We start from the raw sequence: 18,539 nt of genomic DNA on the forward strand, positions 1-18,539 counted from the left end.
GGATATTATCCAGGCCTGCCCGCAGTCATCCGGAGGCCTAAACCCCTCCCTGTGGTGCTGTGCTTCAGTGGTCACGACGCTCCTTGTCCACTTTTATGCTTCTCCCGTACTCCTGGTTCCTCTTTGAAGTTCGTAGTAGATAGCGGTAGAAGGAATAGTGAAAGTCTTGAAGTCTTTGATCTTTCTTATAAGTGCAGAGAAGAAAACGCTGACGTATGCTGCCTTCCCTCTCTGTTTCGGCTACCTAAAAGGGAAGGGTCCCCTAGCCTATAATCACGTGAATTGCTTCACCTTTTCAATCACTTAGAAGATTCACCCTCCTTACCCTGCCCCCTTGTCTTGTATGCAATAAATATCAGCGAGCCCAGCTGTTCGGGGCCGCTACCGGTCTCCCGCGTCTTGATGGTGGTGGTCCCCTGGGCCCAGCTGTTTTCTCTTTATCTCTTTGTCTTGTGTCTTTATTTCTTACAATCTCTTGTCTCCTCACACGGGGAGAACACCCCCTAAGCCCCTAGGGCTGGACCCTACACATATGACCTCATCTTTTTTGAGGTAGGGTCTCACTCTGTTGCCCAGGCTGGAGTGCAGTGGTGCGATCTCAGCCCACTGCAACCTCCGCCTCCCCAGCTCAAGCAATTCTTGTGCCTTAGCCTCCCGAGTAGCTGGGACGACAGGCACGTGCCACCACACACGGCTAATTTTTTGTATTTTAGTAGAAATGGGGTTTCACCATGTTGCCCAGGGTGGTCTTGAACTTCTGAGCTCAGGGAATCCACTTGGCTCAGCATCACAGAGTGCTGGGATTATAGGCTTGAGCCACTGTGCCCAGCGTGTCTTAGGATTTTTCAACTTTATAATGGTCTGAAAACAAAACATGAGTACCTTACAACTATTCTTTTTCACTTCCAGTACAGTATGCAGTAAATTACATGAGATATTCAACACTTCTTTTAAAAAAAAAAGGGCCTTGTGTTAGATGATTTTGCTCAACTGTAGGGTAATATAAGTGTTCTTAACACATTTAAGATAGGCTAGGCTAACCTCTATGCTCAGTAGGTTAAATGTATTAATGCATTTTCTTTTTTTGAGATTGAAAGTCACATTTATTGCCACATGAAGGAAAGCCAATTAAGTCACATTGATTAATGTTGCAGAGTATATCTGTTTTGATCCTTTTGTTTTTAATCTACTTTTGTCGAATTTAAAGTGAGTTTCCTATAAGGAACAAATAGTCGGGTTATAATTTTTTATCCACTCTTTCAATGTCTGTCCATTGATTGGATATTCACATCATTTACAATGAAGGTAATTGTTGATATGCCAGCATTCAACTCTGTCATTTTATTATTTGTTTTCTATTTGTTTCTCCTGCTTTTCATTCCTCCATTTCTCTTTTCTTGCCTTCCTGAAGGTTACTTAAATATATTTTAGGATTCCATCTTGATTTATTTTTAGTGTTTTCGGGCATTTTTGTATTATTTTTGTAGTTGTTTCTCTAGGTGTTACAACGTACATGTATGACTTACAACAGTCTACTACTGTAGACTGTTGTGTCAGTATTCTGCCACTCTAAGTGAAGTGTGAGAATTTTGCTTTCATTTTGATTTTGGAGGGAAAGGGATTGGATAGTGACCGTATACAGACCTTTATCTTCCCTACTTTTAAATACTATTTTCTTGGATATCATAGTAGTAGTATTTTTGTTTTAATCATCAAACATAATTTATAAACTGCATGAGGAAATGATAGCTTATCGTATATGTCCATTTCTCAAACTCTTTCCGTTGTTTCTTCCTCCATCCTATTGTCCTCAGTCCTGATGCTCTGAGAGTCCTCCTTTAATCTTCTCTTTTCTGTTTAAACAATTTCTTTTAGGCCATCTTTGAGTTAGAGAAAATTCTTTTGGTTTTCTCTCATCTCAGAATATTTTATTTCTCCTTTATTCCTTGAGAATTGTTTCAGGATATAGAATTTGTAGTTGATAATTTTTTCTTTTAGTACTTGAAAAATATTGTGCCACTTCCTTCTGGCCTCTGGTTTTAGATGAGAAATCCATCATCATTCCAATTGGTGTGTCCCTATTTAAATGCATTTTCAACTAACAACGGGTTTACTGTGACATAACCCCATCATAAGTTGTCCTCGACTGTGTTTCCAGATAAGGCTACATTCACAGGTACTGGGAATTAGTCACAATGCATCCTGTAACATCCTGGAACCTTTCCTTATGTCAGTCAGTCCTGGTCACCTGTTTGGACCCCGGCAGTTTTTTCTCATTTCTGTTCAGAAGAAGAAAAAGGTAAAGATACCTCTTCTGTTGTTTTCTTCAGATTTAGGAATAATAGAATTCTCAAAAATGTCATTTTACCAGTTTAGTTGGGGAAGGAGATTAGACTCTGAGCCTTCCTGTGCTTAGTTCTATCCATAATCTTCTCTTTCTTAATCACCACATTTTAAATTTTATATCATGATATTCCATGTTTGTAGATTTTGGGTGAATGTTTCCTTTTTAAAATTTAATTTGTTTTTAAGTGTTAAAGTTCTATTAGAAAGTTTCAGGGAGCCACCTTAAACCAGAAGTCTTTATCTAACACCCAGATCTAGTCATGATGCCTCCCAGCTTAAAATCTTCAGTGGTCCCCTGTCCCTTAGAAAATGAAACCCAGACTCTTTCGTATACCCCCAAAACCATTCAACTTCCTGCCTTAAACCACCACCATACGCACGTCAGCTAAACTCTAATTTTAGGCTGGGCGCAGTAGCTAATGCTTGTAATCCCAGGACTTTGGGAGGCTGAGGCGGGAGGCTCACAAGGCTAGGTGTTTGAGACAAGTCTGGGCAACAGTGAGATTCTGTCTCTATAAACATAAAAACTAAATAAAAAAAAAACTGCTTTAAAACATAATAATAAAACAATCTGTACAAGTTCATATTCCTGATGCATGATAACATTTAATGCTTCCTACCTTTAAAAATGTTCTTTGTTTTGCTTAGATGCTCTTTTGTTCTCCCCCTCTGGATGAATTTGTCCTATTCATTATTCAGCTCAAATATTACTTCCCTAGTCAGATGCTTATAGTCTGGGTTAGATCCTCCTTCCTCCAGCTTTTGAAGCATTTTGTTTGCTTGGCTGTTTCAGCACTTGTCACATGGTCCATGATCCTACCTGTACATTTCTGAATAAGTCACCTACTAGCCCCAGTAATACAATGATCTCTTCAAGGACAGGGACTCTGTTTGGATTTCTACTTCCACTTCTGACATAATGGGTTGAAGCAGGGGTCAGTTGTTGAAAACTCCAGGTATACAGCATCTCATACAGTCCTCATAGTCACACTGTTCATTTGCTGTTATCATCCCATTTTACAGATGGGGAAACTGGAGCTCAGAGAGGTTAAGTAGCCTGCTCAGGGTCACAATGCTATAAATTGATTTGAACTCATACTTTCAGGCCCTAAAGCTCTTACGTTCTTTCTTATACTTCATGCTGACAAAACAAAAGCAAACTCAACATTTGAGAGTTGGGCTTAAAACAGGGACATCTGTATTTTTAATCTAATGCTTTGTTACTGTATTACAGAAACACTGTGATATATAATGAGTTAATTAAATGAGAACCTTTCTTAGGTTGGGAAAGATTTGTTTTGGGGAAAGCCTGTTTCCCTGGGAAACAGACTTACAGATTTCATGTAGGAGATTAGAAAATGCCCTTAGGAACAGCACTTGTGAGGAAGCAAATGCAGCAGGATTGGGCAGAAGGAGAAGAAAGGTTCAGTTAGTCCCACAGGGACTTCTGGATCTGGGTGGCCCTTCAGAGTCTTGCTAGCCTGAGGCAGGAGCCAGTCATTGCATACTGGCTCCTCCAGGGAGGTGCATAGCCTTAAGCAAGACAATGCCTTTCGACAGAGGGCAAGTCCAGGAGGGAACTCAGAGGTGAGTTGTCAATAGCTAGCCCTCCCCAGAAGCTGGAGGATCACGTGCCTTGGTCCTGAAGGGGATCTGCACCCACACCATGGCATCCACTCCAGGTGGAATCGGTGACAATGGTTTTATAAATTGCTAAGTCCTTTATTGTTTCAATGACATTTTCTAAAAGGAATTAAAAGGTTTGAAGAATTCTATGCAAGTTCACAGTAGGCCAGACCACAAAGCTGCAAAATAAGTTTCTTCTTTTCCTTTTGTCTTGTGAAGATTTATCTAGTGTAAGATTCTAAAAGTGTTACACTAAAAATTCTTCCAGTTGTTATCAGTTGTACAAGATGTATGATAATTAAATAAATAAATAAGGCTTCCATTTCTTTTGATGGAATTTGATCCAGACATGGAAACCTCCACTTACGTAAAAGTGAAATGAGGAAACTACACTGTTTACTTTTTATTTTTCTGTATTCTAAATGTTTTTCAATAAACATGTATTTTATAATTGGGGAAAACAAGATATATTTTAAAAGGGCATTTGGGAGAAGGACAGTACTATCATCAAGTTTTGAATATAATTAGAGGCAAATTCCCAAATTAGAAAATGAAACATGTTTGAGAAACTTATAATTTCTTTAAAAACAGTGTTTAAAATTAAGATCCATTAAATAAATTTGAAATGAAAAGAAAGAAAAGATGAACCATCATTTGCAATAGGATAAACAAATCCTTATCTGAGAATGACATTTCCATTCCCTGTTATTTACAACGGATACATAATTCTCAGAGTAACAAAAACAAGAAAGTATAAAGAGTAGAATTAAATGCTTAGTGCCTCTTCCAACTCCAGCTTTCCTAGCCTCAGTTCTATCCTGGTTTATCCCAGGATAGAATGGATAGCACCTACCCATCTTTCACTTTAGAATTTTATAACTCTTGGCCAGGCACAGTGGCTTATGCCTGTAATCCCAGCACTTTGGGAGGCCAAGGCAGGCAGATCACTTGAGGCCAGGAGTTCAAGACCAGCCTGGCCAACATGGCTTGAACCCGGGAGGTGGAGGCTGCGGTGACTCAAGATTGCACCACTGCACCCTAGCCTAAGCCACAGAGCGAGACTGCGTCTCAAAAAAAAAAAAAAAAAATTATAATTCTTTATTTTGAACTAATTTCAGACCTTTAAACAAGTTGCAAAAATCATGGAATTTCCAAATATTCCTCACCTAGCTTCCCCTAATGTTAACATCTTGCATAACCATAGTACAATTAGAATCAGAAAGTTAATAGTGGTAAATTACTACCCATACTGTAGATGTATTTGAAAAATTGTTTGAGTTTAAGGTATTTTACCCTGTTTCCCCTTTTTTGTTCTGGGATCCCAAATTGCATTTAGTCATTTTTTCCCCTGTATTTTCTACCAATCTTTAACACTTCCTGTCTTCTTTTTCATGATCATTATGCTTTTGAATAGACTGATCATGATGATTATGTTTTTGAATAGACTGATCAATTATTTTGTAGCATTCCCCTCAATTTGAGTTCGTCTGATGTTTTCTCATGACTAGGATGAAGTTATGCATTTCTGGCAAGACTACCACTGAAGTGATGATGTGTCTTTCTCAGTACATCATATCAAGGGGTTAATGATACTGATCTTAATCACTTGATTAAGGTGATATCTGCTGGGTTTCTCCTCTGTACGATAACTTCCTTTTTCTTTGTAGTTAATAAATATCTTGGGGTAGATTCTTTGAGACTGAATCCTATTTCACATCAAACTGTAGCATTCATCAGTTGATTTTGTTTGCAACAATGATTACTGTGGTATTTGCCTAATTATGATTTTCCCCCTTTCTTTCCTTCTACATTAATTGGAATTCTATAAGGAAAAGCTGTGCCCTTTCCACCAGTGTATTTATTTGGTTATTTATATCAGTGTGGACTCAAGAACATTTATTTTATTCTGCAGGTTAAAATTTGGTACCTTCATTATTTTATTGTTTAACTTTTTTTTTTAGCTTTGACCATTAGGAGCTTTTTCATATGGACTCCTGTGTTCTTTCAACAAGCTTTCTTCACTTTTTGAACACTTCCTTATTTTTTGACATCACAAGGTGTTCCAAGTTCATCTTGTATGTTCCCTGCCGTAGTCTTGGAATCAGCCATTTCTCTTGGCTCCTTTTTTTAGTAGAAAATGGTGTTTAGATCCAAGATCTGGTTGCTAGATAGGCTCATTACTTTACTGTGGAGGCATCAGTACTGCCAGGCCCTCTCAGCAGACAGAGGTGGGAAATGTTCATCTTCCATTTTGGATTCCCTCATATCTAGTTGGATTTGTTTGTTGGTTGGTTTGTTGGGTATGTGAAATATCACTGTGGTTCTAGGGAGTCAGACCTGTACAAAAAGATATACTTAATGTCACTTCCTCCTTATCCTTGCAGTCCCAATCCTAATCCTCCTTTTTCCCCCACTCACACCCTGTTCCTGTAGTTTCTGGTTTATCCTTCCTGGTTTCTTTTGCTCAAATGAACAGATACATGTATATTTTCCTATATCCCCTTCTTCCTTATAAGAAGGGGAACATACTCTAGCCTTTCTTTTATGCTTTTCTTTTTTAACTCAACACTGTGTCCTGGAAATCAGTTCATAGAAATCGTCCTCACTCTTTTTTACAGCTACGTGGTACACCATTGTTTGGATGTACCATAGTTTATCCAACTCTGTCCTGTATATGAGCTAATAAAAACTGCTTCCAGTATTTTATAATTATAATGTTTCAGTGAGTAACCTTGTTCACAGGTGTTTTCATGAACTTTATGTCATGTGTATTTTACTATTATTAGAGGTCTGTCTTCAGAGTGGAGTACAAGAAATGTGATTACTGGGTGCAAGGGTAAATGCATAGGTGGCTTTGCTAGGTATTGCCAAATTTATCTCCAGAAAGCTTGCACAAATCTGTGCTCCTGTTAGCAATGTATGCGTATACCTACTTCTACATGACCTCAGTAAAAGAATGTGTTGTCATATTGGTATTGAAATTTTAGCACTGTAAGCAACAGGTCATTTTGGAAAACCTGAGCTTTCACCAAATTCAGCTATTTTGATTTGCTTTTACTATTAGCATATACCAAAATAAATAGGCATATTAGAGTTTCCTTTCTTGCATCTTAAAATTCATCTAACACACCTATAATAACATTCTTTTTTTTTTTTTCATTCTAGGACTTGCTCCTTTCGTCTATCTGTCAGACGAATGTTACAATTTACTGGCAATAAAGTTTTGGATAGACCTTAATGAAGACATTATTAAGCCTCATATGTTAATTGCTGCAAGCAACCTTCAGTGGCGACCAGAATCCAAATCAGGCCTTCCTACTTTATTTGCTGGAGATTTTTCTGTGTTTTCTGCTAGTCCAAAAGAGGGCCACTTTCAAGAGACATTCAACAAAATGAAAAATACTGTTGAGGTAAGGTTACTTTTCAGCATCACCACACATTTTGGTATTTTTCTATTTTTACAGTCCAGTATCAAGGAAATAGCTTTTATACAAATTGGATAGTTGAGGTAGTATGTGAGGTAAAGTTTAATCATATATTAATTGCCCATGAACCTCAGGAGATGGAGGAATGTGGAAATGACAGCAACTAGAAAGAGAAGAATGACTTGAAATGAGTTAGGAGAAATTGGGAGAAGGATGTTCAGAAATGCAGACTTTGTAAGCAAACTGGAAATTGGTTACAAGAATAATATGAGTTATCTGTGGTTTGCAGCAGTTAGCAGTGTGATTAGTTAATAATATGGAGACTACAGGTTTACATTTAAACTCCATATCTAGTGTTTTATACAGATTATATCTCTTTGACTTGATTTAATCCCAGATAAGAGACACTGATATTATTTTCCCTAGATCATGTATGCATTTTCTGCTTAAATCTATATATACATTATATAATATTAGCTGGTGTTTATTGAGTGTTTACTATGTGTCAGACCTTGTTCTAAGCTTCTCATTTAATTCTCCCACAACCTTATGAGGTAGGGAACTGTTTTTCTATTTTATCAGTGAGAAACAGGTTAAATGGCTTGCCTTAGGTCAAATGCCAAGTTAGTAAAACTAGGATTCATACTTAGGCCATCGAGTGCAGAACCCAGACTAGGAACTGCGATGCAATGCTGCTTCCCAGTAAAATTTGAGATTTCATGAATTGGTAACTAGTGAAGAATACACCAAAAATAAGCCTCTTAATTCTGTAGTTTAATATTTGAAATGTGTGTTATTCAGAATTTATATAAAAATATATTTTAAAAGCATTAGAGTAGCTGTATAAAGAAAGCCGTGTTGACATTTTACCTAAAGACTCTGTGCATAATGAATGACACTCTGCTACATCTAGTTTCTAAATTAGGGATGGGAGTTGTATTCATTATTTAGTTCCCATACAGTGTATCTACTGTTTACACCCCAGATTTTCTTTTTTTCTTTCTTTCTTTTTTTCTTTTTTTTTTTAAGAGACAGAGTCTTGCTTTGTCACCCCCAGGCTGGAGTGCAGTAGCACAATCTCGGATCACTGCAGTGTCTGCCTCCTGGGCTCAAGTGATTCTCGTGCCTTAGCCTCCCAAGTAGCTGGGACTACAGGTGCGTGCCACCACGCCCAGCTAATTTTTGTATTTTTAGTAGAGACATGGTTTCACCATGTTGGGCAGTCTGGTCTCGAACTCCTGGCCTCAAGTGATCTGCCTGCCTCGGCCTCCCCAAGTATTGCATTTACAGGCATGAGCCACCGAGCCTGGCCTACACCCCACATTTTCTCTGAGATGTCTTCAAAGGCAGTTTACTAATCCTGCTGAAGAGACAACTGTCATTTACATAGCATTTTAAAGTTTTACAAAATACTGTCATGAATTAGGTTAAACCATATGAAATTCCTGATATTTGACCAGTTGTGACTTCTCAAACAACAGTTTCATGTATTTTAACCTATAAATCATTTCAATTAATTCTTGGAACAGACATGAGGTAGGTGAGGCAATTCTCTCTTTTCACTAACCAAAGAAGTACCTTTATAGATGTGAGATGATTCCCAGCTATTAAGTAGTAAATAGAGCTAGGACTTGAGCCCCAATCTTCCAGCTTCAATCCAGATCATATGACAGTTTGCTGATTAAACTAGATGACAGAGAAGGTCTCTTTCCTTCAGATACACATACTTTTTCTCTGTTCCCCTCTCCCTATCAGCTGGATTCCCCTAAATCACTGATACTGGTTTTGTAATTTTGCATTAGCATGTTTGACAATTGATATCACATTTAAGGTTTTTCATTCTTTTTTGGTCTGAACTTTTCATTTCTGCTTTTAAAGGAAATACTTTTGGCAACATAAATATGTGGGTTTGCAATTTATAAAGCAGCTTTTCCACTTATTTTCTTAGAATGTTGACATACTTTGCAATGAAGCAGAAAACAAGCTTATGCATATACTGCATGCAAATGATCCCAAGTGGTCCACCCCAAGTAAAGACTGTACTTCAGGGCCGTACACTGCTCAAATCATTCCTGGTACAGGAAATAAGCTTCTGGTAAGTTAATGTAAACTCAAGGAATATTATAAGTATTATATATGGAGGCCATCGTATATTCTGTTGTATACCTAGTAAACATGGTAAAATGTAATTAAACTTAATTAGAAAGTGTGGTTGTTATGTGGCTCCTGTAAGTATAGGTTATTTAGAAATTTTATTTATTGAAGCAAGATACGAAACTCTGGGTGCACACTTTCCAAACAGGTGCTTTCATTTACATGTGATTGAAGTGGTTTTTGCCATTTATTTCACTGTTCCATACAATTAGGGTTGTTTCTAAGCTGTTTGTAAGCTGTTTCTAAGCTATTTAAGTGGTTAAATCACAGTAGATGCAAATCAAGCTAAAGTCTTTAATATTGGCTAATGGCTGGTTCTTAAATAGCTAATACTTGCTAAGGGTATCTATATTAACTCATTTAATCCTCATAACAACCCTATGAGATAAAACCTAAGTCCTCACTTAACATTGTCAATAGGTTTTTGGAAACTGATTTTAAGGGAAGTGATGTATAACAAAACCATTTTTTTTTCTCATCACTGTTCTAACAAAACGATGTTGAAGGAAATGACATTGCTCAAAGACCTGCTATACATTGTTTGACTTAAAGTCACAGTTTCCAAGAACCTATCAATGACATTAAGTGAGGACTTTATTATCCTTATTTTATAGATGAGGAGACTGTGGCATAGAGAGAGGTTAAGCAATTGCCTAATAAGTTCACAAAGCTAGAACAGTAGGTATTAGAACCCAGATAGTGTGTGTTCTCAAGGTGGCTTTAAAATATTTATCTTTGTTTAATCTGTTAATAATAAAAAAGAAAAGATTAAAGCATAAGTGATGTCCCCTACCTCCTTTTTTATCTTTTACTGTGATTATTCTTCATCTTCCTTCCTTTTCATGTCATTTTATATGCTCTTATGTAAAATTACTTCCATCTAGAATAGGAATAATGTGAATTGAAATCACCTAACCTATTAGCAGTTAGGGGAGGGAGACTGTGTGTAATGTTTGCGTGCTTAAATATTTTCAATGAAAAGTTACTTTTAGTTTTTTATGTTAGTACATAATTATGATAGGCTACGTTTTAATTTTTTTATCAGATGTCTTCTCCTAATTGTGAGATATATTATCAAAGTCCTTTATCATTTTGTATGGCCAAAAGGAAGTCTGTTTCCACACCTGTCTCAGCCCAGATGACTTCAAAGTCTTGTAAAGGGGAGAAAGAGATTGATGACCAAAAAAACTGCAAAAAGAGAAGAGCCTTGGATTTCTTGAGTAGACTGCCTTTACCTCCACCTGTTAGTCCCATTTGTACATTTGTTTCTCCGGCTGCACAGAAGGCATTTCAGCCACCAAGGAGTTGTGGCACCAAATACGAAACACCCATAAAGAAAAAAGAACTGAATTCTCCTCAGATGACTCCATTTAAAAAATTCAATGAAATTTCTCTTTTGGAAAGTAATTCAATAGCTGACGAAGAACTTGCATTGATAAATACCCAAGCTCTTTTGTCTGGTTCAACAGGAGAAAAACAATTTATATCTGTCAGTGAATCCACTAGGACTGCTCCCACCAGTTCAAAAGATTATCTCAGACTGAAACGACGTTGTACTACATCTCTAATCAAAGAACAGGAGAGTTCCCAGGCCGGTACAGAAGAATGTGAGAAAAATAAGCAGGACACAGTTACAACTAAAAAATATATCTAAGCATTTGCAAAGGCGACAATAAATTATTGACGCTTAACTTTTCCAACCGTTTGTAAGACTGGAATATAATTTCAAATCACACATTAGTACTTATGTTGCACAATGAGAAAAGAAATTAGTTTCAAATTTACCTCAGCGTTTGTATATCAGATGTTCTTTGCCCGATTCTGTATTGGTATACTTTTGCTTCAGTTGCATATCTTAAAACTAAATGTAATTTATTAACAAGTCAAGAAAAACATCTTTGGCTGAGCTCAGTGGCTCATGCCTGTAATCCCAACACTTTGAGAAGCTGAGGTGGGAGGAGTGCTTGAGGCCAGGAGTTCAAGACCAGCCTGGGCAACATAGGGAGACCCCCATCTTTACAAAGAAAAAAAAAAGAATGGGGAAAAGAAAATCTTTTAAATCTTTGGATTTGATCACTACAAGTATTATTTTACAAGTGAAATAAACATACCATTTTCTTTTAGATTGTGTCATTAAATGAAATGAGGTCTCTTAGTACAGTTATTTTGATGCAGATAATTCCTTTTAGTTTAGCTACTATTTTAGGGGATTTTTTTTTTTTTTTAGAGGTAACTCACTATGAAATGGTTCTCCTTAATGCAAATATGTTGGTTCTGCTATAGTTCCATCCTGTTCAAAAGTCAGGATGAATATGATAGAGTGGTGTTTCCTTTTGAGCAATTCTTCATCCTTAAGTCAGCATGATTATAAGAAAAATAGAACCCTCAATGTAACTCTAATTCCTTTTTACTATTCCAATGTGATCTCTGAAATTAAATTACTTCAACTAAAATTTCAAATACTTTAAATCAGAAGATTTCATAGTCAATTTTTTTTTCAACAAAGTGGTCATCCAAACTCAAACTTGAAAAAATATCTTGCTTTCAAATTGGCACTGATTCTGCCTGCTTTATTTTTAGCACTATCACAGGACCCAGAGCCTATGCCCTTTTAAACTTACCACAAAAGCAGATTAGTTCAATTTAAGATGATACTCTCATTTGTTACTTCCTTTTTTTTTTTTTTTTTGGAGATGGAGTCTCGCTTTGTCGCCCATGCTGGAGTGCAGTGGCATGATCTTGGCTCACTGCAGCCTCCACTTCCCGGGTTCAAGTAATTCTCTCACCTCAAGCCTCCCGCGTAGCTGGGATTACAGGGATGCACCACCATGCCCAGCTAATTTTTGCATTTTTAGTAGAGACTGGGTTTTACCATGTTGGCCAAGCTGGTCTCAAACTCCTGACCTCAGGTGATCCATCCACCTCAGCCTCCCAAAGTGCTGGGATTATAGGCGTGAGCCACCGTGCCCAGCCAATATTTGTTACTTTCTTATGTTTAATAGAGAAAAGGGATAAAACATTTCTAACTGGGAGTTAATAGCATGGAGAAATTCTTAAATCAGATGTTTTAATGCCTTAAATGTATATATAATATCATGTTTTCAAATCTAATTATAAATACGTTTAAAGCCAAGAATAAATCTTTTAAAAAATTGACTTCCTTCCTTCCATAACTGTGTTCCATGATTTTTCTCTTCTGTAAAAAGCATTAGCAAAATTGTCTATTTTGCTACTCCTTGTAACTTAAGTATTCTGCAAGTCTTATTAATGAGACTTGTTTTGTTTCTAAAACAGTTTGGTTTTCACATCCTCATTTTGCAGTGATCCACTCTAGAACAAGGAATAAAACTTGGGTTTCAGGAGAACAGAAAACATTACAAGAATTTAACCTTTTCTTTTTTGAGTCCTTGGTAAAACTGCTATTGTCTGTTCTCATGTAAAACACCCATTATGTTGATAGATATGTAATGCACACCCTCTGTTTTATAAATTATAAATATCCAGGCTACATGAACAAAATATGAAGCGTGAGTATATGTGTATATTATCCCCTCAAAAGTGACAATTTAATGATTACAAAGTCAACATACTGCATCATAAGGGATAATGGTAAAAATTTGTGTTATTTATTCAGCAATCATTTAATGAGACCCTATTGCACATAAAGACCATTTGCCAGTTCTATGAATGATGCAAACAGTGAACACAATACAAGTCAATATTGGGTGTCAAAGAATTATACAAATCAGAAACCATGGGAGTTGAAAAACAGACCACTTCTACAGGGGATAAAGTTGATGGCATTTAATCAATTTTTATGGTTTACAAACCAAATATTTCAGGGGTCAGCTAGGGAAAGAAGAGACATTAAATAGGCCAGGAAACTATTCTTTAGAGCTCTATAAAAGTTATATAACCCAGAGCCACTTCTCCATAGTGGTCACTCACTTAACCCAAGTGAGCCAAAAACCCTAAAGCAGGGAGCCAGCCAAGTCAGGAGGGCTTGAATCTGGTCCTTTGAACCGCTCCTGTGAAATCAAAGGAGGGTAATTTCCACTTTGGGCTCTCTGACATTTCTCCCCTCTACTAGCCCAAACGAGTCAAGCCATCCATATTGAGCTGGTTATGCCACCACCCTATCAACCAAGATACCCAGGACTACCTGGGCCTGGAAAATGGGAGCATTATTAAGTGGATCATTAGGAGATTATTATATGTTGTGCTTGGAGATACAGAATTTAGCAAAGCTGATAACACCTTAGATTCATTGGGATTTACTATTGTCAGCCAAACTTACTCAAAGGAGATACCAGTTTGTAAAATGTGAATGAAGAAAACATCACACACGTGGTGTTGGTGGTCATGGAGATGTTGGGCAGGTTTCAGTAGCGTCAGATAATGCTAAAACAGTCTCATGTACACAGATCAAATATATAAGCAACTAAATTATAAGGCTGCTTTTGTCATTACCTTTACCATTCCTATTTATTAAAAAAAGACTGGTAAATAAGCCTGTGATACAGAAAAACTGGTATATTGTTGAGTTTCTTGGCATTTAGGTAATTAAATTTTTTTATGGTTGAACCAAAAAAAGATCCAATGACAAATCCATATAAATGTGATACCATTTACAATTTTTAATAACCATAAAAGCACCATTATATAAGACACTTAAAATAATTTTTCACAGAACATTAGAAAGAAGCTGTTGGCCAACAAGAAATAGAGCATACGTCCTCTGTGGTCTTATCTATCGTGATCTCACACTAAATCTGATTCCAACCTGTCGGAAATTAATTTGGATTCATAAATTCAGCATCAGTATAAGAAGACATTCCAGAGTTGTGAGGACTTGATTGTCTTAATGCCACATAAAACATCAACTGCTCATTTTGTAATGAGCATGGCTTTTATATATCCCTGTATGACCTATATCCTGGGGTGCCTAATTTCTTGCACTCCCAAACATTTGAGCTGCCAACTAATTACACATGTTAATAGGCATAATTTTAGAAGTCGTTTATTCCTTTTAAAAGTTAGTGTTTTATGAAGGCAGGCTTATTTTATTTACACTGTTAGCACAACAGCCAAAAGTTATTCAGGTTTAATCCTGCTGAATAGTAAAAACACAAGGTGTGACTTTAAATAATGACACTGATTTCCCTCAGTAGCTCCTATAGCTATTAAGGATTTGACAGTATTTTTAACAATGATACATCATTAAAATAAAGGAATAACTTCCCAAAGTGTCTACTTTGAAGGACAATGTTCCCTTAGATGTATGCTTTCTGGCATATTAACATTAAAGGAAAATCAGTATCATAGAGTCGCACATCTCACATTTTTAGATACATAGATTAGCAAAATAGCAATGGCACCAAAACTTTTCCTGCCCCCACCACTTCTCTCCACCTTCCCAACTTTCCCGATGGAGATGAATTTCCTGAAAAAATAAATAGATCACTTCAGAGAAAATGGTACTGAAGCTTATATATAATATAAACACTTTATTTCATCTATGAACCTATGTAAATATATTCTTGGGTGTGTGCTCAAGTTTTGGTTTCGAATTCTTACCCTAGAGAAAGGGACTGTTTACTCAAATCTGCAGAATTCCCAGCGTCAGACCATGCATATAGAAGCACTTTAACAGATTTTGGTGAAGATAATGAATATAATGACTTTGCTCAGAAACTTTTGAGTTCAGCTATTTACACTGGAATTGGAGCTCTGACTAAAATGCAACAAAGAATAACAAAAATTGAAGTAGAAACTGACTTAGGAAAATTCTGCATGGCTGTAAGATAGGCCTCTAATATCCATGGTGACAACCGCCCCTTCTGTGATAGGAGCTCTCATTTGTAAATCCGCCGTGCGCCCTCCGGTTTGGAAACTCTGTGTAGGAATTCCAGTATCTGGCATTGTTGGAAGGCAATGCATTATTCCTGTCCTGGTTTCTGTTCATTCTGCTTGGTTTTTCTGCATGAAGCACACTGTGAAAAGTAACATCGTGTTCATACCGTTCTTTCATTCGGTGGATTTTTTCTCTTGAGACACCATGAATGTTTCTTCTACATGGAAAAAAAAAATGCATTTAGTTAAGGCAGGATACCACAATGAGTTACTTATATTTTACAAGTCCTCTAGTATTGCAGATATTGCAGTCCCTGTTCTCAGGACTTAGCTCTGGCAAAAGCATAACATTTTGTTCAGCAGTTCTCTTTCAGCCTCCACTCATGTTTTTCATGCTGCCCTGCACACCCCCAAACCACCCTGAGGCTAGCAAGGAGCTAAAGCTTCAGAAATGCTTTGTTTCTGGTCCTCTCAGTTACGTGCTTCAAGACATAAAAGAACACCATGAGATTTTTAAAAAATCATACATTTGCCTGTTAATGTCATGCATGTATCTATCTATGTTAATCAGTCCCTGATATATATTTCTAGGAGATACTTATTAAAACAATCTTAAATTCTAGTGGGCAGAAGAATCAACTGGGGATATAGTTAGAAATATAATTACCAGAGATTCCAACTACTGAATGGGGTCCATGAACTCGGATTTTAATAGCCACCTGAGGCAATTCTGATGGAGTAGTCCACAGATCCACTTTGAAGACACTATCTGCCTATTACCATAAGAGGAACCAGCCTTACTCCTAAGAAGTAAATTCTTATCTCACTGGCTATTTTAAGTCAATGACATTAGCAAATAATACAGATAGAGAATATCCGAACCCATGCATTCAACAAGTTAGTATTATTTGAACATTTATTGCTTTATAAATTAGAAGCAGCATCTAGATCATAAATGAATCGCAGACTGCTCAACATCTAAAGATCTTTATTTAGCCTAATGCAAAAACACCATTGACATGTGCAGTCCCATGCAGATAAAGTGCTTTTAAATGTTCCTTGATGAAGAAGCATTTTAGCAGAATGTTAAATGCATCCTTTTAAAGGACCACGTCCAAGCCAAGATTTAGCATTTAGCATTATATTAGAAAACTGACCCAAAACTAAAGTCTTCACATTAATAATTCCAAAGTTATCAATTTCCAAGAATTACCATTTCTGGCCTGAAAACTACCATGTCCATTTCCAGCCTGAAAAGATTCTTTTGTTCGGTCTGAAATACCTGAAAATAGCAGGATACATAATGAGGAACTAGAAAAACAAAGAAGTACCTTGCTAACTCTTGAACGTTGAATTTCCAGCGAGTGTCAGGTTCTCGGAATATAACTTCATAGTTATTTTCAAGTGCCTGATTTTTCAAAAGTACATAAAACATTGAAGACATAGTATGTATGTTTGGGACTGTTTATGCTGCCATTTAACATTTACTACAAATCTTTTCTAGAATTCCTTTTGTTTTACCAGTAATCCAATGCCTTAATTTATCACAATAAATGCAGTTGTTTCATTCCCATACTTAGCCACTCTCATAATTCTCCATGATAAATTTTGCTCAATTTTATCTAGTATGTAGGAAATTTGTAAAGGTTGTTTTGGACATCTTTAAAAATAGATGACTGAGCTAGTTTAAAACGTCCTGAACACCGGTATGAATGAACTCAGTGACTTCTCAAAGTCACTTACGGGATTTTTGTAGACTTATTTGTCAGATGCCTTGTCCTATTCCTCATGCCTTCCTTTAGAAAGTGGGAGTACCATAGGAACATAACTGGTGAAATAAAAGTGATAGTCACATACTTTACATCATCTTCCTTCCAAAAGTAGCTCTCCCCATTATGCAATACAATTTGGGTCAATGCTCTGGGCCCCATTTCCTTGAGTTTTGAAAACTATTATAATTTCCTTATAAACATCCAAATATTCTTTGCATTCATAAATTGACTACTACCTTATCTCAAACTGAATTTTCTATTATCACTATAATTTATTGTGTTTATAAAACATAGAGTGGAAAGAGCTAAGCAAAAAGGTTTCCTTTTCATTCTTTAGATGGGCACTTCTCAATTGGGAAGGATTTAAATAACACAACCGGAAACCTCTCATTTCTAAGTCAAATTAATAGCTGAGGATGGCTGAAAAAGATTATACATATCCAGAAGATAAAAAGTAAAATGAGGCCGGGTGCGGTGGCTCACACCTGTAATCCCAGCAGTTTGGGAGGCTGAGGCGGGTGAATCACTTGAGCTCAGGAGTTCGAGACCAGCCTGGCCACCATGGCAAATCTCCGTCTCTACTAAAAATACAAATACTAGCCGGGCGTGGTGGCACATGCCTGTAATCCCAGCTGCTGGGGTGGCTGACACACGAGAATTGCTTGAATCTGGGAGGCAGAGGCTGCAGTGAGCTGAGATCGTGCCACTGCACTCCAGCCTGGGAGACAGAGCGAGACTCTGTCTCAAAACAAAACAAAACAAAAACAAAAGTAAAATGACTTCCCTTAGGCTACTTGTTAGTTAGTCCTTAAGTCTTGGTTTTAAGTGATGGCCTTCATTCAATTGACTCTTCACGTGCCTGTTCATTTCTCGCCCAAGTAGACTAGACATGAACTGAAGTAACCACAAGTTTGGGGCTCATTCTTCCTTACATTCACCAAAGCCCCACAATCTGGGCATAAGTGGAACTGATGATGATCATTAGAGAAAAGCACACCTGTAAGTATGCCAGTTAGCCCCAGATGTAAAAAGAAGCCTAAAATCGTGAGCCCAGTCTGGACCTATTCACTTCACAATTAACCAGGTAAGGATTCTGCATGATGCGAGGAGGCTACTCCACTGTCTGCTTCCTGCCTCATTTTTTTTTTTTGAGACAGAGTCTCGCTCTTCCGCCCAGGCTGGAGTGCAGTGGCACGATCTCGGCTCACTGCAAGCTCCGCCTCCCAGGTTCACGCCATTCTCCTGCCTCAGCCTCCCCAGTAGCTGGGACTACAGGCGCCCACCACCACGCCTGGCTAATTTTTGTATTTTTTTTTAGTAGAGACGGGGTTTCACCGTGTTAGTCAGGATGGTCTCGATCTCC

The 18,539-nt window shown here is 37.3% G+C and overlaps 2 protein-coding genes across 11 annotated transcripts in view; one reads left to right on the forward strand and one right to left on the reverse strand.

Annotated features, from left to right (window-relative positions):
* The window catches only part of BRCA2 (BRCA2 DNA repair associated), an 89,391-nt gene extending 77,606 nt beyond the window's left edge, over positions 1 to 11,785 (forward strand). For 2 of the 3 annotated variants that reach the window (XM_054446796.2, XM_054446797.2), the window contains 3 exons: positions 7,138 to 7,382; positions 9,346 to 9,492; positions 10,597 to 11,785. In XM_054446796.2, coding sequence (XP_054302771.2) covers positions 7,138 to 7,382; positions 9,346 to 9,492; positions 10,597 to 11,205 — 1,001 coding nt within the window. In that variant the 3' untranslated portion in view covers positions 11,206 to 11,785. The remainder of the gene's footprint in view (positions 1 to 7,137; positions 7,383 to 9,345; positions 9,493 to 10,596) is intronic. The other variant, XM_054446798.2, reaches the window with a different exon arrangement.
* A 1,370-nt stretch (positions 11,786 to 13,155) lies between these two features.
* Positions 13,156 to 18,539, reverse strand: part of N4BP2L1 (NEDD4 binding protein 2 like 1) — a 29,867-nt gene continuing 24,483 nt past the window's right edge. For 3 of the 8 annotated variants that reach the window (XM_054446808.2, XM_054446807.2, XM_054446813.2), the window contains 2 exons: positions 16,736 to 16,812; positions 13,156 to 15,622 (listed from right to left, as the gene is read on the reverse strand). In XM_054446808.2, coding sequence (XP_054302783.1) covers positions 15,364 to 15,622; positions 16,736 to 16,812 — 336 coding nt within the window. In that variant the 3' untranslated portion in view covers positions 13,156 to 15,363. Of the gene's footprint in view, positions 15,623 to 16,071; positions 16,178 to 16,617; positions 16,687 to 16,735; positions 16,813 to 18,539 lie in introns of those variants that run through there. The other 5 variants (XM_054446809.2, XM_054446810.1, XM_054446814.2 and 2 more) reach the window with 4 other exon arrangements.

Source organism: Pongo pygmaeus, chromosome 14 (genome assembly GCF_028885625.2).
Source record: "Pongo pygmaeus isolate AG05252 chromosome 14, NHGRI_mPonPyg2-v2.0_pri, whole genome shotgun sequence".
NCBI lineage: Eukaryota > Metazoa > Chordata > Mammalia > Primates > Hominidae > Pongo > Pongo pygmaeus.